The following is a 23,175-nucleotide window of genomic DNA, read 5'->3' as shown; positions in this document are numbered from 1 at the left end:
ATATAGGATTATACCATTTCATTCAATCCACACAATTCTGAGGATGGATATCATAAACTCCATTATAGATGAGAAAAATGATTTAACCAAAGTCCCATCGATTTTGGTAAACTGTTATTCCCAATGAATCATGCCTCTTGCTATCCAAGTAGTCCCCTCTCGCATTGATTCCGGGCTTATCCATGTGATCTGCTTTGATGGAACATATGCATATTTGATGCAGAGATTTGATAAGTGCAAGTAAAGTTGATTTCTTGGAATGTATCTCCATTATGTAAGGAAGCCCAGTTTAGCATAATTGAGGATGAAAGACCATTTGGAAAAAAGGCCTAGCCCTCTAGCAGACCCTCTAAGATGTATGCAGCTCCTTGAGTAATCTCAGGAAAAACCTGCAAAAGAAATGCATAGTCAACACCCAGAATGGTGAGAGATAATAAATAGCTTTTGCCATAAAGTTGCGTGTGTGTGTGTTTTAAGGCAGCCACAGATTGTTGTGTTTAAATAATTTAATTTCCAAATATCTGGGGATTTTTCAGGTATCTGTTAATTGATTTTTAATTTAATTCTGATGGTCAGAGAACATACTCTGATATCAATACTTTTAAACTAACTTGAGGGGTTCCGGAAGATGGCGGCGTAGGAGGACGCGGGGCTCACAGCGCGTCCTGCCGATCACTTAGATTCCACCTACACCTGCCTAAAGAACCCAGAAAACCGCCAGAGGATTAGCAGAACGGAGTCTCCGGAGCCAAGCGCAGACGAGAGGCCCACGGAAGAGGGTAGGAAGGGCGGCGAGGCGGTGGGCGCTCCACGGACTGGCGGGAGGGAGCCGGGGCGGAGGGGCGGCTTGCCGGCCAAGCAGAGCCCCCGAGTCTGGCTGGCAAAAGCGGAGGGGCCGGACGGACTGTGTTCCGACAGCAAGCGCGACTTAGCGTCTGGGAGGTCATAAGTTAACAGCTCTGCTCGGAAAGCGGGAAGGCTGGAGGACAAAGGGAGGGAGAGCTGCTGAGCCCCCGACGGCAGAGCTCAGCTTGGCGGGGAACAAAGGCGCCAGCGCCATCTCCCCCGCCCATCCCCCAGCCAAAATCCCAAAGGGAACCAGTTCCTGCCAGGGAACTTGCTCGCTCCGCGCAAACACCCAACTCTGTGCTTCTGCGAAGCCAAACCTCCGGCAGCGGATCTGACTCCCTCCCGCTGCCACAGGGCCCCTCCTGAAGTGGATCACCTAAGGAGAAGCGAGCTAAGCCTGCCCCTCCAGCCCCCGTGCACCTTGCCTACCCACCCCAGCTAATACGCCAGATCCCCAGCAACACAAGCCTGGCAGTGTGCAAGTAGCCCAGACGGGACACGCCACCCCACAGTGAATCCCGCCCCTAGGAGAGGGGAAGAGAAGGCACACACCAGTCTGACTGTGGCCCCAGCAGTGGGCTGGGGGCAGACATCGGGTCGGACTGCGGCCCCGCCCACTAACTCCAGTTATACACCACAGCACAGGGGAAGTGCCCTGCAGGTCCTCACCACGCCAGGGACTCTCCAAAATGACCAAACGGAAGAATTCCCCTCAGAAGAATCTCCAGGAAATAACAACAGCTAATGAACTGATCAAAAAGGATTTAAATAATATAACAGAAAGTGAATTTAGAATAATAGTCATAAAATTAATCGCTGGGCTTGAAAACAGTATACAGGACAGCAGAGAATCTCTTGCCACAAAGATCGAGGGACTAAGGAACAGTCACGAGGAGCTGAAAAACGCTTTAAACGAAATGCAAAACAAAATGGAAACCACGATGGCTCGGCTTGAAGAGGCAGAGGAGAGAATAGGTGAACTAGAAGATAAAGTTATGGAGAAAGAGGAAGCTGAAAGAAAGAGAGATAAAAAAATCCAGGAGTATGAGGGGAAAATTAGAGAACTAAGTGATACACTAAAAAAAAATAATATACGCATAATTGGTATCCCAGAGGAGGAAGAGAGAGGGAAAGGTGCTGAAGGGGTACTTGAACAAATTATAGCTGAGAACTTCCCTGAACTGGGGAAGGAAAAAGGCATTGAAATCCAAGAGGCACAGAGAACTCCCTTCAGACGTAACTTGAATCGATCTTCTGCACGACATATCATAGTGAAACTGGCAAAATACAAGGATAAAGAGAAAATTCTGAAAGCAGCAAGGGATAAACGTGCCCTCACATATAAAGGGAGACCTATAAGACTCGTGACTGATCTCTCCTTTGAAACTTGGCAGGCCAGAAAGGCTTGGCACGATATCTACAGTGTGCTAAACAGAAAAAATATGCAGCCGAGAATCCTTTATCCAGCAAGTCTGTCATTTAGAATAGAAGGAGAGATAAAGGTCTTCCCAAACAAACAAAAACTGAAGGAATTTGTCACCACGAAACCAGCCCTACAAGAGATCCTAAGGGGGATCCTGTGAGACAAAGTACCAGAGACATCACTACAAGCATAAAACATACAGACATCACAATGACTCTAAACCCATATCTTTCTATAATAACACTGAATGTAAATGGATTAAATGCGCCAACTAAAAGACATAGGGTATCAGAATGGATAAAAAAACAAGACCCATCTATTTGCTGTCTACAAGAGACTCATTTTAGATCTGAGGACACCTTTAGATTGAGAGTGAGGGGATGGAGAACTATTTATCATGCTCCTGGAAGCCAAAAGAAAGCTGGAGTAGCCATACTTATATCAGACAAACTAGACTTTAAATTAAAGGCTGTAACCAGAGATGAAGAAGGGCATTATATAATAATCACAGGGTCTATCCATCAGGAAGAGCTAACAATTATAAATGTCTATGCGCCAAATACCCGAGCCCCCAGTTATATAAAACAATTACTCATAAACATAAGCAACCTTATTGATAAGAATGTGGTCATTGCAGGGGACTTTAACACCCCACTTACAGAAATGGATAGATCATCTAGACACACAGTCAATAAAGAAACAAGGGCCCTGAATGATACATTGGATCAGATGGACTTGACAGATATATTTAGAACTCTGCATCCCAAAGCAACAGAATATACTTTCTTCTCGAGTGCACATGGAACATTCTCCAAGATAGATCATATACTGGGTCACAAAACAGCCCTTCATAAGTTTACAAGAATTGAAATTATACCATGCATACTTTCAGACCACAATGCTATGAAGCTTGAAATCAACCACAGGAAAAAGTCTGGAAAACCTCCAAAAGCATGGAGGTTAAAGAACACCCTACTAACGAATGAGTGGGTCAACCAGGCAATTAGAGAAGAAATTAAAATATATATGGAAACAAATGAAAATGAAAATACAACAATCCAAACGCTTTGGGATGCAGCGAAGGCAGTCCTGAGAGGAAAATACATTGCAATCCAGGCCTATCTCAAGAAACAAGAAAAATCCCAAATACAAAATCTAACAGCACACCTAAAGGAAATAGAAGCAGAACAGCAAAGGCAGCCTAAACCCAGCAGAAGAAGAGAAATAATAAAGATCAGAGCAGAAATAAACAATATAGAATCTAAAAAAACTGTAGAGCAGATCAACGAAACCAAGAGTTGGTTCTTTGAAAAAATAAACAAAATTGACAAACCTCTAGCCAGGCTTCTCAAAAAGAAAAGGGAGATGACCCAAATAGATAAAATCATGAATGAAAATGGAATGATTACAACCAATCCCTCAGAGATACAAACAATTATCAGGGAATACTATGAAAAATTATATGCCAACAAATTGGACAACCTGGAAGAAATGGACAAATTTCTAAACACCCACACTCTTCCAAAACTCAATCAGGAGGAAATAGAAAGCTTGAACAGACCCATAACCAGCGAAGAAATTGAATCGGTTATCAAAAATCTCCCAACAAATAAGAGTCCAGGACCAGATGGCTTCCCAGGGGAGTTCTACCAGACATTTAAAGCAGAGATAATACCTATCCTTCTCAAGCTATTCCAAGAAATAGAAAGGGAAGGAAAACTTCCAGACTCATTCTATGAAGCCAGTATTACTTTGATTCCTAAACCAGACAGAGACCCAGTAAAAAAAGAGAACTACAGGCCAATATCCCTGATGAATATAGATGCAAAAATTCTTAATAAGATACTAGCAAATCGAATTCAACAGCATATAAAAAGAATTATTCACCATGATCAAGTGGGATTCATTCCTGGGATGCAGGGCTGGTTCAACATTCGCAAATCGATCAACGTGATACATCACATTAACAAAAAAAAAGAGAAGAACCATATGATCCTGTCAATCGATGCAGAAAAGGCCTTTGACAAAATCCAGCACCCTTTCTTAATAAAAACCCTTGAGAAAGTCGGGATAGAAGGAACATACTTAAAGATCATAAAGGCCATTTATGAAAAGCCCACAGCTAACATCATCCTCAACGGGGAAAAACTGAGAGCTTTTTCCCTGAGATCAGGAACACGACAGGGATGCCCACTGTCACCGCTGTTGTTTAATATAGTGCTGGAAGTTCTAGCATCAGCAATCAGACAACAAAAGGAAGTCAAAGGCATCAAAATTGGCAAAGATGAAGTTAAGCTTTCCCTTTTTGCAGATGACATGATATTATACATGGAAAATCCGATAGACTCCACCAAAAGTCTGCTAGAACTGATACATGAATTCAGCAAAGTTGCAGGATACAAAATCAATGTGCAGAAATCAGTTGCATTCTTATACACTAACAATGAAGCAACAGAAAGACAAATGAAGAAACTGATCCCATTCACAATTGCACCAAGAAGCATAAAATACCTAGGAATAAATCTAACCAAAGATGTAAAAGATCTGCATGCTGAAAACTATAGAAAGCTTATGCAGGTAATTGAAGAAGATATAAAGAAATGGAAAGACATTCCCTGCTCATGGATTGGAAGAATAAATACTGTCAAAATGTCAATACTACCCAAAGCTATCTACACATTCAATGCAATCCCAATCAAAATTGCACCAGCATTCTTCTCGAAACTAGAACAAGCAATCCTAAAATTCATATGGAACCACAAAAGGCCCCGAATAGCCAAAGTAATTTTGAAGAAGAAGACCAAAGCAGGAGGCATCACAATCCCAGACTTTAGCCTCTACTACAAAGCTGTCATCATCAAGACAGCATGGTATTGGCATAAAAACAGACACATAGACCAAAGGAATAGAATAGAAACCCCAGAACTAGACCCACAAACGTATGGCCAACTCATCTTTGACAAAGCAGGAAAGAACATCCAATGGAAAAAAGACAGTCTCTTTAACAAATGGTGCTGGGAGAACTGGACAGCAACATGCAGAAGGTTGAAACTACACCACTTTCTCACACCATTCACAAAAATAAACTCAAAATGGATAAAGGACCTGAATGTGAGACAGGAAACCATCAAAACCTTAGAGGAGAAAGCAGGAAAAGACCTCTCTGACCTCAGCCGTAGCAATCTCTTACTCGGCACATCCCCAAAGGCAAGGGAATTAAAAGCAAAAGTGAATTACTGGGACCTTATGAAGATAAAAAGCTTCTGCACAGCAAAGGAAACAACTAACAAAACTAAAAGGCAACCAACGGAATGGGAAAAGATATTTGCAAATGACACATCGGACAAAGGGCTAGTATCCAAAATCTATAAAGAGCTCATCAAACTCCACACCCGAAAAACAAATAACCCAGTGAAGAAATGGGCAGAAAACATGAATAGACACTTCTCTAAAGAAGACATCCGGATGGCCAACAGGCACATGAAAAGATGTTCAACGTCGCTCCTTATCAGGGAAATACAAATCAAAACCACACTCAGATACCACCTCACGCCAGTCAGAGTGGCCAAAATGAAGAAATCAGGAGACTATAGATGCTGGAGAGGATGTGGAGAAACAGGAACCCTCTTGCACTGTTGGTGGGAATGCAAATTGGTGCAGCCGCTCTGGAAAGCAGTGTGGAGGTTCCTCAGAAAATTAAAAATAGACCTACCCTATGACCCAGCAATAGCACTGCTAGGAATTTATCCAAGGGATACAGGAGTACTGATGCATAGGGGCACCTGTACCCCAATGTTTATAGCGGCACTCTCAACAATAGCCAAATTATGGAAAGAGCCTAAATGTCCATCAACTGATGAATGGATAAAGAAATTGTGGTTTATATACACAAGGGAATACTACGTGGCAATGAGAAAAAATGAAATATGGCCTTTTGTAGCAACATGGATGGAACTGGAGAGTGTGATGCTAAGTGAAATAAGCCATATAGAGAAAGACAGATACCATATGGTTTCACTCTTATGTGGATCCTGAGAAACATAACAGAAACCCATGGGGGAGGGGAAGGGAAAAAAAAAAAAAAAAAGAGGTTAGAGTGGGAGAGAGCCAAAGCATAAGAGACTGTTAAAAACTGAGAACAAACTGAGGGTTGATGGGGGGTGGGAGGGAGGGCAGGGTGGGAGGGAGGGCAGGGTGGGTGATGGGTATTGAGGAGGGCACCTTTTGGGATGAGCACTGGGTGTTGTATGGAAACCAATTTGACAGTAAATTTCATATATTAAAAAAAATAAATAAATAAATAAAATAAATAAAAAAATAAAAAAAAATAAAAAATAAAAAATAAAAAATAAATTAGGAAAATAAAAAAAAAATAATAATAAATAAACTAACTTGACACTGGTTTATGCTGAACATTCTGTGTGTACTTTAAAAGAACAAATACTCTATACTCTTGTAGGGTAGAGTCCTCTTTAAATGCCAATTAAGGTAAAATTAGTTGATAGTGTTGTTCAAGTCTCCCGTATCCTTGCTGATTTTCTAGCTCCTTCTTCTAATTACTGAAAGGAATGTTGAAATCTCCAACTACCATGGTAGATTTGTTTATTTCTCCTTTCAGTTAGGCCAGTTTTGCTTCATGTACTTAGTAGCTCTATTATTAGTTATATACACATCCAGAATTGTTACACTGTCTTCTTCTTCTTTTTTTTAATGTTTTTATTTAACTTTGAGAGAGAGAGAGACAGAGCGGGAGCTGGAGAGGGGCAGAGACAGAGGGAGACACAGAATCTGAAGCAGGCTCCAGACTCTGAGCTCAGCACAGAGCCTGAAGTGGGGCTTGAACTCACAAACTGAGATCCTGACCTGAGCCGAAGTCGGATGCCCAACTGACTGAGCCACCCAGGCACCCTGAGAATTGTTATGTCTTCTTGATGGAGAAGATGATGAACACCTCATTTTTAATCATTATAAATGATCCCTTTTAATATTTCTTGTCCTGTAGTTTGCTTTGATATTACAACCACTCCAATATTTTAATGGTTGATGTTGTTCCCCTGTGGTGAGCAACAGCTGAACTTTCTGTTAATTATTTTTGCCTTCCAGCTACTGTTTCCTGTCAAGCTCCTGGGAGTTTCTGTTCCATGCATGTATTTAGGTTTGGCCCAGGATTTGGACGGTTATTTACATATATGCAAACTTGAAGGCTTCCTGACAGCCATTCTAAAGCCAGTTAAGACCAAGGCTCTATGCTTGAAAACAACCCTTTGCAAAGAGCTATTTAATGTTAATATCACCAAGTACAGTCCCATTCTTTTCAGGGTCTATTCCTTTCCAGTTTTTATATGGCAGTTTTCCACATCTACTAAATAATCACTTTAAATATTTTTTACCCCAGGTTAATAACTGTTATCTAAAGAAGGATTAGCCTAATATGAGTTAGTCCTTTATTATCAGAAGCAGAAACCCTTGTAGAGATATATTCTATACCCAAAATGAACTGCAAAGAAATCTTAAATTTTGCTCAATAGATTACCATTAGTATTTCCATTATAATTCTGAGACTTTTTAATATACTGCAGGAGAAAGCAAATAAAATATTATGATAATATTAGGAACCAAGATTTTCAATATAAGAGAAAAAAGATAATATAAAATCAAAGAAGTTCAACAAAATCCTTTTAATTTTAAATTTTAATTGGAAAGATCAACATGAACTCATGATGTGAAAAAAATAATAAATTCCTAGCTCTAATAACAAAGAAAGGGCCAAGAAATAAATGATACTCCTAACAATAAGCACCTTCACATTCTAGACTCTGGTATCTAAATACTATTCTTAGGGCGCCTGGGTGGCTCAGTCGGTTGAGCGTCCGACTTCGGCTCAGGTCATGATCTTGCAGCCTGTGAGTTCAAGCCCTGCATCGGGCTCTGTGCTGACAGTTTGGAGCCTGGAGCCTGCTTCAGATTCTGTGTCTCCTTCTCTCTGTGCCCCTCCCCTGCTCATGCTCTGTCTCTCTCTGTCTCAAAAATAAATAAAAATATTTAAAAAAATTTTTTTAAATAAAAAAATAAATACTATTCTTTATTAAAAGAAATCAGAGCTCCATGAAGAAATGGCTAATTCTAAGTCTGGTAGGGGAAAAATACATGGTGAGTGTATGATGGCTTGTTGTGTGAGAAAGCAAGAAACTGTTCAAAAATCTAATGGGAATAATGTCAAAAGGACATGGAAGTCAGCCATTAAATGGACTCTCACTGGCCAAATTTAGACAATGTGGCACTTAAAAAAAGGCCAACTATAATTTAAAATACACTAAATTAATAAAAACCCATAATAAATTGAGAATATGTGGGACTCCATGAGGAGAAGCAAAGGATAATGACTCAGGGAAAGGACACCTACTACGGAGCTGTGAACTAAAAACTTCTCAAGAGCTTATACAGGGCTGAAAGATGTTCCATCTATCCAGCCAGAGTTGAGAAACCTTGCTGGATACTCATGGTAAAACAAGAAACTAAAGAAAGGAAATGCACTGGTAATAGGGCTAAATTTGCCCTACTGGAAAGGCTATTCTTTTTTTTTTTTTTTTAGTTTTTTAATTCATTTATTTATTTATAATTTACATCCAAGTTAGCTAGCATATAGTGCAATGATGTTTTCAGGAGTAGATTCCAGTGATTCATCACCTATGTATAACACCCAGTGCGCATCCCAACAAGCGTCTTCCTTAATGCTCCTTACCCATTTAGCCCATGCCCCCTCCCACAACCCCTCCAGCAACCCTCAGTTTGTTCTCTGTATTTAAGAGTCTCTTCTGTTTTGTCCCCTTCCCTGTTTTTATATTCTTTTTGCTTCCCTTCCCTTAGGTTCATCTGTTTTGTATCTTAAATTCCTCATATGAGTGAAGTCATTTGATATCAGTCTTTCTCTAATTTCGCTTAGTATAATACCCTCTAGTTCCATCCACATAGTTGTGAATAACAAGATTTCATTCTTTTTGATTGCTGAGTAATACTCCATTGTATGTATGTATGTATGTATACATGTGTATATATATATACATATATACACATACATATATATACACACACATATATATACACATACATATATATACACACATGTATATACATATACATATACATATACATATACATATACATATACACACACCATATCTTCTTTATCCATTCATCTGTTGATGGACATCTGGGCTCTTTCCATACTTTGGCTATTGTCAATAGCACTGCTATAAACATTGGGGTGCATATGCCCCTTCGAAACAGCAAACCTGTATCCCTTGGATATATACCTAGTAATGTAATTGCTGGGTCATAGGGTAGTTCTATTTTTAAGTTTTTGAGGAACCTCCACACTGTTGGAAAGGCTATTCTAAACCAGCTCAAACAAAGCTTGAAAATAAGCCTCAAAAGGATCAAATTGATCTGCAACTGAATTGGCTGTCAGAACAAAACTCAATAGTCTTTAAAAGAAGAAAGGAGAATTCAGACACCCCAATAACCAAACACTCACCATTTCTAGTACTCAGTAAAAATTACTAGGTATTTGAAAAGTAGAAAAAGATGAGCCATAACTAAAGGAAAAAATCAGTCAATAAGAAAGAAAGACAGACATCACAGATATGATGGAATGAGCAGACAAGACTTAAAGTCATTATTATAAATACACCTAAGGATTTCAAGGAAAACATGAAGATAAGCAGGCATGAACTGGAAATATAAAGAACCAAACAGAACTCCTAGAGCTGAAGCTGTAACACCTGAAATCAAAATTGACAGGATGGCCTTAACAGTAGATTATGCACCACAGAAGAAACAATCAGTGAACTTGAATACATACTAGCTCATCAAACTGAGATTAAGACAAAAAATAAGACTGTATAAAAGCATGAAAGGTGATCTTTGCATGTGATGTGTAGGGCAATACCAAGTAATCTAATACTCATATTGTCGGAGTTGAACTAACTTAAGACAGAAAGCATGTCAATTGTTGTCTGGTCACAAGAGAATTGGGGGGGGATGAATGAAATATTTTGTATCTAGATTGTGGTGGTGAATATTCAGGGAGATGCATTTGTCCAAACTTACCAAACTGTTCCCTTGAAATGGTTACATTTTACTGCATGTATATTATACCTTGATAGAGCTGATTTTTTTTTTAATGTTTATTTATTTTTGAGAGAGACAGAAATAGAATGCGAGTGGGTTAAGGCAGAGAGAGAGGGAGACACAGAATCTGAAGCAGGCTCCAGGCTCTGAGCCATCAGCACAGAGCCTGATGCGGGGCTTGAACTCACAGAGCTGTGAGATCATGACCTGAGCCAAAGTCAGACACCTACCGACTGAGCCACCCAGGTGCCCCAGAGCTGACTTTTAAAATATCATGACATCAAAATGATACTTAAGAAAGAGAGAAAAATACGTATTTGCCATTACTGGAGGTGCCTAGTACCTGGTAGCTGCAAATACAAAAAAAAAAAAAAAAAAAAGAAAAAAAGGAACCTGAACAGTGGAAAGATCTGGGAGCACCACCTAATTAAGTGACTACTGTTAGCATCATTCATAGAGAGGCAACTTGATAAAAACATTCTGTGATGAAAAACAGCATCATCTATCAAGTATTCTTGCCTAAAATACTGACTCTAATAAGGCCTCGAGATTTAACCTCTATTTTACAGAATAGAAATAAACACATAGGGCCAATATTGCAAAATATTAACTGTTGAATTTAGCATGTTGAGAAATATTTATTTACTCTTCATCTTTTCCGTACAGTTGAAAATATTCACGGGACACCTGGGTGACTCAGTTGGGTAAGAGCTTGACCTTGGCGCAGGTCATGATCTCACGGTTCATGAGTTCGAGCCTTGTACTGGGCTTTCTGCTGTGAGCAGCTGAGCCCAATTCGGAAACTGTCCCCCTCGCTCTCTGCCCCTTCCCCCGCTCATGCTCTCTTCCTCTCTCTCAAAAATAAATAATCACAAAGGAAAAAAAAAAAGAACATATTCACACATAAAGTGAAAGAAAGTGATTAGTCAAAAGGTGTGCTGACACACTATTATAAGAGTATAGTGAAAACTCACAATAACAGGCCCTGAGGTAATGTAAATTTCGATATAATATGATTGAAAATTCTGTTTTTATAGCAGGCTTATCCTTAGCATTTCATTAATCTTGTGGCAAGGAGGCTTTACATTTTATGCAACTGAAATTTTGGGGCTTCTCCTATAGCATGCTGGCAAGGGTATTAATTACCATTTTTGAGTCACTGAGGTACAAGGATGACATAATAATCTTGAATTCCTGATGTACAACAGAACCTTATAGGATGACAATTTAAGAGAAAATGGTACCTATGAAAACATGTTTATATAAATAATAATTGATTTTTTTGGTTTTGTTAATTCACTCTTGATACCAGGTACTCTGGCTTTCAAGTGTACATTCAGATAAAAAAATATGTAATTAGTATCTTAGAGAAGGAATCATATAGTCTATAGTTCCTTCTTGCAGACCTTACACCAAACGTGAATTACTAAAAATTTCCAGTATCTTTAACTTCTTACGTTAACTTTCTCCTATTTGTGTCTCCTCAGTGTGTCTCTTCACTATCAAAAAAAAGAGAACTACCCTCAAGCCCCCCAAAAGGGAAAAATTTAAACATGCAAAAAGTAATTGTGCTCTGGAACAACATACGTCATGTACAGCTTCCAAAAAGATGGTATTTAAAATTCTCAGTTTCTTGGCAAGCTACTTTTAAAACAGGTATAAGTCAGATGCAGAATGTGTGTGTCTTTGTGATAAAAGGCATTTCAAAAAATTCAAATACCTAAATACCAGGTTAAGAGGACTGTTATTAAAGTTTAATTTAAGCAGCTATTGCTTTGTTTCAACTCCTGGATTTGTAAGGGGCTGCCAACAGTACCACATCTAGTACACACAGTGTGTTCATCATTGTATGTCTAGTATATCCATCAGTGCCTGGTGCACAGCAGATGTTTATTAAGTAATTGTTACACTAATAACTGAGTGAATTTGTGACACATTAACCAGTCAATAATTATTAAGTAATTGTTATATTCTTTAGAAAAGCACAGGCCATTTATATTTTTCAATATCTATGTCTGGAAAGTTTCTTTAATCTATTACTGAGCACCACAGATGTTTTTATTGTAATCAGCAACACTGAATGGAAACATAATACAGAAAAGACTAGATAAAGTAGATTACCCAACAAGGGAGGGTAACACATTGGTGGGAGTTAAAAATCAAACATGAAGGATATAATGGAATTTTAACCAGCTCTGTCCCTTTTGATTAGTTATTTATAATAAAGTAAGTAACTGCTGAATGGAAAATTCAATGCAAATGATATGCAGGCAGAAGAAAGAAAAAGGTAATCTACAAAACCACTATTGTCAATTCCTCTGAAGGCTCTTGTAGTGAAATCTATCCAAAAATGTCATTAGGACAACCTGGTAAGTACTACCTCTGCAGTGAGTAATATACTCATGTATTTGCCATCTAATTTTAGCTGGACTGTTCTTCATATCTGATAGATGAAAATCAAGTGGAAGATCATTGTAAGACAGCAGTAAGATTAACCGTATTTCACTGATATTCAAAACTGAGATACTGGATCTAGCATCATGGTTTTTAGCATATTCTGTATTTTTGGTAAGGAAATTATCTTTGAGAATGCAGACTTAAATACTGGTATTAGGAGAAACGAGTCATTCTGTTGTGGGAATCTCACTTCATATTTTTAGCTTTGAGCTAACAAACACAGGGCTGTTTAGCACACTCATGGAAATAACAGGTCATTCAGCCTAAATACAGACTGTGTGACTGATACCTACTACTGCTACTACTGGGGGGTTTGGTGGAGCGATGGTACCAGACAGTGACACTATGGAGGGAGTCTGGAAACGGAAAATACAAGAGAGAACACACCCTTTGGAAAACTTCCGAGACCTATCCCGTTCCACCAAAGCTCCGAAACTGACTTCACTCAGAGTATAGAGAAACAAATACCAGGAGAAACTCTTCTACACAAGCCAGTGTTTCTCAGACTAGGCAAGGGGCTGCCAATAGTAGTTGGCCAGCACACTAGGGTAGTGGTTTAGCCGTGACCCTGAATTCAGAGCAGAAAATGACTATTTATTGTACACCCTGCCCTCTTCACTATGGAGGCTGTGGATCATGTGCCAGGAACAAAGGCAAGTTAGGTTTACTAGGACTTTTCTAGACCAGGCAGATGGCAAGCTTTTCTGGTTCAGATCACTTCTGTGGGGTTATGCCAAAAACATGCTCATACTCCCTATGTTCGCCTAAGCTGCCTCTCCCCTCACCTCCCCCTGCCCTCCAACCAACCACTGAAACATTTCCTCAAAACCTCTAGAGTCCTGAGGGGACATGTGAAAATCACTAGTTTAGATTAACCCTCAACCAATGAAAGAATTCCTTGTATAGAGTCCCTGACAGCACTTGCAGTGCTGCACCTCGTCCCAGGGGAATTTATTCTTTCATTGGGCAGATCTGACTGTTAGGGCAGCTTCAAATCTGCCTCCTTCCTACCTTCTTCTTTTGGTTCCAGTTATGCCTCTTAACATTGCATAGCACAAATCTTGTGCTATCTACCCCTTTCTCTCGAATTAAATATTATTCATCTGTCAACACCCATCTCAAATCCTACCTCTTCTGTGTTACCTGCCCTAACAACTTCTCCCAGGGGTCTCTGTGTCCTCTGGGTTCCTTAAGTATTATGTATACTTGTGTGGATCATTCCTTGGCATTTATGCTTTAAGGCCTTAGTTATCTTTGGCTCTCTTGAGGCCTTCCTAACAAGAACATATTCTTCTTGAGGCCTGGATAGTCTCAGTCTTTTTAAAATGTCTATTTCTACATCCCTTCAACATGTTGCATTGGGTACATAACTATATACAAGTGTGCACAGGTTCTCCATGGACTGGTCCTAACCACAATTATTTTGCTTTCTTCCTACCACATTTCCTCACAAAAAAACCTCCACTCTAATCTAATCCAACTGCCAAATTATATCCTAGGTCTTCCTCCTTTGCAAATAACTTCTTTCTATCTCAACCTCTCTGCCTCTAGATCAGAGAATATTACTCTAGGGTACATGAACTTCTGGAAACTGTGCACAAAAATGTGTATTTTTTTTTTTTTTTTTGTGGGAGAGAGGGTTTCACACTTTCATATACAATCCTCAAAGGGTCCCAAGACCCCTTACCAAAAGATTAAAATCCACGGTTGTAATGTTTTTGGTTTTGTCTGCTCAACCAAGTCTCTTTTTTAGAAGATCAGCTTATGCTCCTGGACCAGTGAACCTTCTATATGGGGGAGGACTTTTCAAGGCTCTGAACATATATGTATCAATTTCTATGCCATTAATTTGACTGATTTATTTTGTACCTTGTAAAAACTATAAAATTAGTATCTTCACTGTGATATAATTCTTCTGTTATATAATGTTTCATGATTGCAAACTCTTCAGATAGGTTCAGTGCCTTTTGTTACATGTATTACCTTGTATGAAGCAGGTACTCAAAAATAATACTCTGGACACGCATAAAGATGTTGAATCATCTTCAAATTAATCAGTGTATAGAAACTGAATCCTAAAGATATATATCATAGTCGTGATGTTGTTGGAGCTGGGCAAAATGCCACAATTAGCTGCCACCTCACCTCTGCTTTACGAATATTTTCTCTAGCTTCATCTATTTTCTGTTCCAACTCTGCTCGGCTTTGTTCTGATACTGCAACTCCATGACATTCCAGATCATCTAGTACCTATTAAAGAAAATAGGGAAATGATGACTATTTTTTTTTCTCTATTTTTTCTTAAGTGACTAGTGTATTTAGGTAATTTATTAGGTTTTAGTGACAAGTGGCCACGATTCCTTTTTTAACCTTTAATTTTTTCACTTATTTGTTACTTATAAAAAAACAAACCCTTGATATAATTACAAAATTGCAAAAGTAGCGGAAAGTCCCTTCGCCCCTTTCCCCTATGGCAACAGCTTATATAACTATACTACAATATAAAAACCAGGATATTGACATTGGTACAATCTACAAACCTTATTTGGATTGCATGTTTTGATATACATACTTTCAATTTTTAAAAATTACATGAATATATTGTTATAAAACAACAACTAATATAAAATGGCACATCCCATCAATTTACATGTATTTTTCCAAACTACTGCTTGTGTATTTCTACATACTTGAAGTTTTATTTAAAATGATCTGAAAAATAGATCTAAAATGAGATCTATCATCCCTTCAATGTGTCTAAGCAAACTGTTTATGATTGTACAAATAGACTGACTTCATTCTCTAATCCATAGATTCAACAGTTTAGCTGTACCATTTTTTACTCTTTTTCTACTATTTGAGTTTTCAAATTTCCCAATATTATAAATAGTACTGTACAAACAACCTTGTTAATGACTCTTTGAACACATATAGGAATATTTATTTAAGATAAAAATACAGAAGTGAAAACTGTATTTTAATTTAAATAGACATTGCTGAGTTGCCCCCCAAAAATTATACCTCGTCTTTTACTAGTACTGTGTGAGAGCATATTTTTCTGTATCTTACCAACATTAAATACTGTCAATCTTTAAAATTTTTGCCAAGATCATCTCATTTCAATTTTACTTTCTCTAATAGCATCATTTCATATGTTGGTCATCTGTATTTATTTCTATTTTTATAAATGGACCGTTCATAGCCTCTACCCATTCTTCTGTTTTTTTTGTCTTTTTGTTACTTATTAAACATCTTTCTAGATATTAGTCCTTTATCTGTTATGTCAGACGTGCCAGAGGCGTCAGAGGTGCCTGGGTGGCTCAGTTGGTTAAGCATCTGACTCTTGGTTTCAGTTCACATCATGATCTCACGGTTCATGGGTTCAAGTCCCGCATCAGGCTCCATGCTGCAGTGCGGAGATTCTCTGTACCGCCCCCCTCTCCTGCTTGAGCTCTCTCTCTCAAAATGAATAAATATTAAAAAACAAACACAAATGTCTCATTCTATTCCTTTTCTTGTAACTTTTTAAAGTTCTTTAGTTTTACAGAAATGTTTATTTTTTATGTGGTCACATTTATTGGTTTCTTCCTTTATGGGTTCTGGGTTTTGTGTCTTGCTTAAGAAGTCATCTGTAGGGGCGCCTGGGTGGCTCAGTCAGTTAAGTAATTGACTCTTGATTTTGGCTCAGGTCATGATCTTGTGATTTGTGAGATCAAGCCCTTGTATTGGGGCTCCACACTGGCAGCGTGGAGCTTGCTTTGGGATTCTCTCTCTCCTCTCTTTGCTCCTTCCCCACTCGTTCTCTCTCTCAAAATAAACACTAAAAACAAGTCATCTTAATATACCAAAAATATTCTATATCTTCCAGGTTTTAATCATTTGTGTTTAGCACATGTCTCTTTAATTACTCTAAATTTATTTTGTATTACAGTGGAAGGGAGGACTCTAACTTTATATTTTTTCCCCAGATGCACAGACAATTGTTCTAATACTATTTACTGAATAAATCCTTCTCCCAAAGATTTGAAATGCCATGAACAATTTTATTATGAAAAATTTCAAATATACTCAAAAGTAAAGAGCCTAGTATGCTGAACTTCCAATATACTGATCATCAAGACTCAACAGTCAGCAAGATTTTTCTACATCTACATTGCCTAGTCTTTTTTTTTCTTGGCTAGATTATTTTAAAGCAAATTTCAAACATGTCATTTCACTCCTACATGCCTTATTAGAAGTCTCTGAAAATATGAACTTTAAGAAAAAATAAAACTATAATACCATCAACAGACCTACTAATGAGTCCTTTGGTAGCCTTACTATGCTGTTCATCATGAAATTTCTTTGGCTCTTCAAAATGACTTTTTTATGGTTCGTTGGTTTCAATCAGTATCTAATGGTCCATACGCATACAGATCATTTTTTTAAATATATTTGTTAATTTTTGTATAATACCAGTTTTAATTACTATGGTCATTATTGTATTTCAGTATGTGCTAAGGCACATAAGTCTCATTATTGTTGTTCTTGGCTATTCCTGCACATTAAAAAAACCCCCAGAAACATTTTTAGAGCCAGATTTTTAAATTCCTTTGAAAATATCTTTTTAGGGGTACCTGGCTGGCTCAGTCAGTAGAGCGTGTGACTCTTGATCTTGGGTTGTTAAGTTCAAGCCTCATGTTGGGTGTAGAGATTACTTAAAAATAAAATCTTTAGGGGCACCTGGGTGGCACAGTTAGTTAAGTGAGTCTTGATCTTGGCTCAGGTCAAAATCTCATGGTTCATGGGTTTGAGCCCCACATCGGGCTCTGTGCTAATGGTTTGGAGACTGCTTGGGATTCTGTCTCTCTTTCTCTCTGCCCCTCCCCCACTTGTGTGTGCTCACTCTCTCTCAGATAAAACTTAAAAAAAATTTTAAAAAAGAATGTAAAATAATTACTAATTAAAAAAATAAAATCTTAAAAAATCTTTTTTAGTGTTTATTTTTGAGAGAGTGAGTGAGCAAGAGAGAGAGAGAGAGAGAGAGAGACAGACAGAGAGAGCGCACTAGTGGAGAAGGGGCAGAGAGAGAGAGGGAGAAACAGAATCTGAAGCAGACTCCAGACTCTGAGCTGTCAGCACAGCGGCCGACGCGGGGCTTGAACTCACAAACTGTGAGATCATGACTTGAGCCAAAGTCAGAGGCTTACCCGACTGAGCCACCCAGGTGCCCCAATAAATAAAATCTTTTAAGAAATAAAAATATCTTTTTGGTTTCATTGGGATTGCATTGAAATTACAAATAAATACAAAAATCCACATTTTTTTGGCATCTCTCCACAATTACTCAGGTCATCTTATACGTTCATTGGTTAAAAAAAAGTCTTCTTACAGGTCATGATATTTCCCTGGTTAATTCATCAGTATTTTACTGCTATGGTGAATTTTTTTTTCTAATTGCATTTTGCAATTTATTATTTCTAGTTACTAAGAAATCTAATGATTTCTGTGATAGTGTTAAATCTCTTCACCTTATTGAGCTGTTATTATGTCTGTTTGACAGTTGGGTCACATATTTTGGGGAGTCCACAATCACATCATCTATAAATAATGACAGGTGTACCTTTTCCTAATATTTAAACACTTTATTTTTCTTTCATTAATGTACTGACTAAATCTTATGACACTAAAAACTAGTGGTGATGATGGGTACTGTTTTATTATTTTACCATTTTAGTAGACAGAATGGCTTCCAAACATGTCCACACCCTAATTTCCTGAAACTGTTTATATGTAAAATATAATTTACACTTATATTAGCGTTATAGACCTTAAGATAGGGAGATTATTCTGGATTATCAAAGTGGCTCAATCTAATCATTATGACACCTTATAAGCACAGAACTTTCTCCAGCTGGTATGAGAAAAGAGAGGGGCCAAAAACAAGTCAGGGAGATTCCAAGCATGGGAAGGGTTCAATGCATCATTGCTGACTCTGAGATGTATGAGCCCATGTAGAAGGACCAGAGAGAGTAGCCTCTAGGAGCTAAGGGTAGCCCCTAACTGACAGCAAAGAAGCAGGGACCTCAGTCCTACAGTTATTAGGAACTAGATTGTGACAACAATCTGAATGAGCATGGAAGTGGGTCCTACTCCAGAGGATTTCGGCCTTGCTAGAGGCTGAGCAGTAAAATCAGCCAAGCCCACCCAGACTTGTGATCTACAGAACTGTGAGATGAGAAATTTGTACTGTTATTTTAAACTACTAAGTTTGTGGTAATTTGTTATGGCAGATATAGAAAACTAATACAACCAACAAGTATAATGTTTGCAGTAAGTCTCAGGAAGATATCCTTGTTAGGATGAAAAGTTCTTTATCTTGCTGGCTGTGAATGTTGTTTTACTTATCTATTTTTAATTTTTTTTAATGTTTATTTATTTTTGAGAGAAAGAGACACAGAGCAAGTGGGGTAGGGAGAGAGAGAGAGGGAGACACAGAATCAACTTAACCAACTGTGCCACCCAGGCACCCCTTGAGACACAGAATCCAAAGCAGCTTCCAGGCTCTGAGCTCTCAGCTGTCAGCTGGAAGCCACGGACCATGAGATCATGACCTGAGCTGAAGTTGGACGCTTAACTGACTGAGCCACCCAGATACCCGTTTTATTTTTGAATCATTAAGAGATAACAAGTTTTATAATATGCTTTTTTGGTAAGTATAAAATAATCATAGAAATTTTCATCTTTACTTGATAAATGCAGTTTATTATACTGATAAATTTTCTACCGCTGAATCATCCTTGCACCCTAGTCATGTGCTTAAAACATGGCTAGATTCGTTTTTATTAAAATTTATTTAACATTTTTACAAGTTTGTTACATCTTTGTTAAAAATCACTGGACTATATATGTGTGTGCCTATTTCTAGACTCTCTATTTTGTTCTATTCATCTGTAAGTCCTTTATTTTTTTTCAAAAAAAAACATTTATTTATATTATTTACTTTTAAAAGAGAGAGGGCACAAGTGAACGAGGGGCTGAAAGAGAGAGACAGGGGGAGAGAGAGACAATCTCATGCTGACAGTGCGGAGCCCGAAGCGGGGATTGAGCTCACAAATTGTGACATCATGACCTAAGCCGAAGTCAGGGGCTTAACTCACTGAGTCACCCAGGCGCCTCCTGTAAGTCTATTCTTACACCAATACTACAGTATCTTGATTTTTGTAGTTTTATATCTTGAAATGAGGTAGAGTAAGCCCTCCAATTTTATTCTTTTTTTCTTTTAATATATGAAATTGGTTTCCATACAACACCCAGTGCTCATCCCAAAAGATGCCCTCCTCAATACCCATCACCCACCCTCCCCTCCCTCCCACCCCCCATCAACCCTCAGTTTGTTCTCAGTTTTTAAGAGTCTCTTATGCTTTGGCTCTCTCCCACTCTAACCTCTTTTTTTTTTTTTTCCCTTCCCCTCCCCCATGGGTTTCTGTTAAGTTTCTCAGGATCCACATAAGAGTGAAAACATATGGTATCCGTCTTTCTCTGTATGGCTTATTTCACTTAGCATCACACACTCCAGTTCCATCCACGTTGCTACAAAGGGCCATATTTCATTCTTTCTCATTGTCACGTAGTACTCCATTGTGTATATAAACCACAATTTCTATATCCATTCATCAGTTGATGGACATTTAGGCTCTTTCCATAATTTGGCTATTGTTGAGAGTGCTGCTATAAACATTGGGGTACAAGTGCCCCTATGCATCAGTACTCCCGTATCCCTTGGGCAAATTCCTAGCAGTGCTATTGCTGGGTCATAGGGTAGGTCTATTTTTAATTTTTTGAGGAACCTCCACACTGTTTTCCAGAGTGGCTGCACCAGTTTGCATTCCCACCAACAGTGCAAGAGAGTTCCCGTTTCTCCACATCCTCGCCAGCATCTATAGTCTCCTGATTTGTTCATTTTGGCCACTCTGACTGAGGTGGTGAGGTGCGTGAGGTGATATCTGAGTGTGGTTTTGATTTGGATTTCCCTGATGAGGAGCGATGTTGAGCATCTTTTCATGTGCCTGTTGGCCATCTGGATGTCTTCTTTAGAGAAGTGTCTATTCATGTTTTCTGCCCATTTCTTCACTGGATTATTTGTTTTTTGGGTGTGGAGTCTGGTGAGCTCTTTATAGATTTTGGATGCTAGCCGTTTGTCCGATATGTCATTTGCAAATATCTTTTCCCACTCCATTGGTTGCCTTTTAGTTTTGTTGATTGTTTCCTTTGCTGTGCAGAAGCTTTTCATCTTGAGGAGGTCCCAATAGTTCATTTTTGCTTTTAATTCCCTTGCCTTTGGGGATGTGTCAAGTAAGAAATTGCTGCGGCTGAGGTCAGAGAGGTCTTTTCCTGCTTTCTCCTCTAGGGTTTTGATGGTTTCCTGTCTCACATTCAGGTCCTTTATCCATTTTGAGTTTATTTTTGTGAATGGTGTGAGAAAGTGGTCTAGTTTCAACCTTTTGCATGTTGCTGTCCAGTTCTCTCAGCAACATTTGTTAAAGAGACTGTCTTTTTTCCATTGGATATTCTTTTCTGCTTTGTCAAAGATTAGTTGGCCATATGTTTGTGGCTCTAGTTCTGGGGTTTCTGTTCTATTCCCTTGGTCTATGTGTCTGTTTTTGTGCCAATACCATGCTGTCTTGATGATGACAGCTTTGTAGTAGAGGGTAAAGTCTGGGATTGTGATGCCTCCTGCTTTGGTCTTCTTCTTCAAAATTACTTTGGCTATTCGGGGCCTTTTGTGGTTCCATATGAACTTTAGGATTGCTTGTTCTAGCTTCGAGAAGAATGTTGGTGCAATTTTGATTGGGATTGCATTGAATGTGTAGATAGCTTTGGGTAGTATTGACATTTTAACAATATTTATTCTTCTAACCCATGAGCACGGAATGTTTTTCCATTTCTTTATATCTTCTTCAATTTCCTTCATAAGCTTTCTATAGTTTTCAGCATACAGATCTTGTACACCTTTGGTTAGATTTATTCCTAGGTATTTTATGCTTCTTGGTGCAATTGTGAACGGGATCAGTTTCTTTATTTGTCTTTCTGCTGTTTCATTATTAGTGTATAAGAATGCAACTGATTTCTGTACATTGATTTTGTATCCTGCAACTTTGCTGAATTCATGTATCAGTTCTAGCAGACTTTTGGTGGAGTATATCGGATTTTCCATGTATAATATCATGTCATCTGCAAAAAGCGAAAGATTGACTTCATCTTTGCCAATTTTGATGCCTTTGATTTCCTTTTGTTGTCTGATTGCTGATGCTAGCACTTCCAACACTATGTTAAACAAAAGCGGTGAGAGTGGACATCCCTGTCGTGTTCCTGATCTCAGGGGGAAGCTCTCAGTTTTTCCCCACTGAGGATGATATTAGCTGTGGGCTTTTAATAAATGGCTTTTATGATGTTTAAGTATGTTCCTTCTATCCCAACTTTCTCGAGGGTTTTTATTAAGAAATGATGCTGAATTTTGTCAAATGCTTTTTCTGCATCGATTGACAGGATCATACGGTTCTTTTCTTTTATTAATGTGTTGTATCACGTTGATTGATCTGCAAATGTTGAACCAGCCCTGCATCCCAGGAATGAATCCCACTTGATCATGTGAATAATTCTTTTTATAAGCTGTTGAATTCGATTTGCTAGTATCTTATTGAGAATTTTTGCATCCATATTCATCAGGGATATTGGCCTGTAGTTCTCTTTTTTTACTGGGTCTCTGTCTGGTTTAGGAATCAAAGTAATACTGGCTTCATAGAATGAGTCTGGAAGTTTTCCTTCCCTTTCCATTTTTTGGAATAGCTTGAGAAGGATACGTATTATCTCTGCTTTAAATGTCTGGTAGAATTCCCGAGGGAAGCCATCTTGTCCTGGACTCTTATTTTTTGGGAGATTTTTGGTAACTGATTCAATTTCTTCGTTGGTTATGGGTCTGTTCAAGCTTTCTATTTCCTCCAGTTTGAATTTTGGAAGTGTGTGGGTGTTTAGGAATTTGTCCATTTCTTCCAGGTTGTCCAGTTTGTTGGCATATAATTTTTCATAGTATTCCCTGATAATTGCTTGTATTTCTGAGGGATTGGTTGTAATAATTCCATTTTCATTCATGATTTTATCTATTTGGGTCATCTCCCTTTTCTTTTTGAGAAGCCTGGCTAGAGGTTTATCAATTTTGTTTATTTTTTCAAAAAACCAACTCTTGGTTTCATTGATCTGCTCTACAGTTTTTTTAGATTCTATATTGTTTATTTCTGCTCTGATCTTTATTATTTCTCTTCTTCTGCTGGGTTTGG

The 23,175-nt window shown here is 38.3% G+C and overlaps 1 protein-coding gene across 4 annotated transcripts in view; it reads right to left on the bottom strand.

Annotated features, from left to right (window-relative positions):
• FCHSD2 (FCH and double SH3 domains 2) overlaps positions 1 to 23,175 on the bottom strand; it is a 303,773-nt gene that overhangs the window by 28,153 nt on the left and 252,445 nt on the right. For 3 of the 4 annotated variants that reach the window (XM_042906961.1, XM_042906960.1, XM_042906963.1), the window contains one exon: positions 15,005 to 15,109. The exons of the other annotated variant lie outside the window; for it this stretch is intronic. In XM_042906961.1, the coding sequence (XP_042762895.1) occupies positions 15,005 to 15,109 (105 nt within the window). The remainder of the gene's footprint in view (positions 1 to 15,004; positions 15,110 to 23,175) is intronic. 4 annotated transcript variants of the gene reach the window in all.

The sequence above is a fragment of the Panthera leo genome, chromosome D1 (genome assembly GCF_018350215.1).
Source record: "Panthera leo isolate Ple1 chromosome D1, P.leo_Ple1_pat1.1, whole genome shotgun sequence".
In the NCBI taxonomy this organism is placed as follows: Eukaryota; Metazoa; Chordata; class Mammalia; order Carnivora; family Felidae; genus Panthera; species Panthera leo.
Note: the sequence above shows the minus strand (reverse complement) of the source record. Positions and strands in the feature narration are given on the sequence as shown.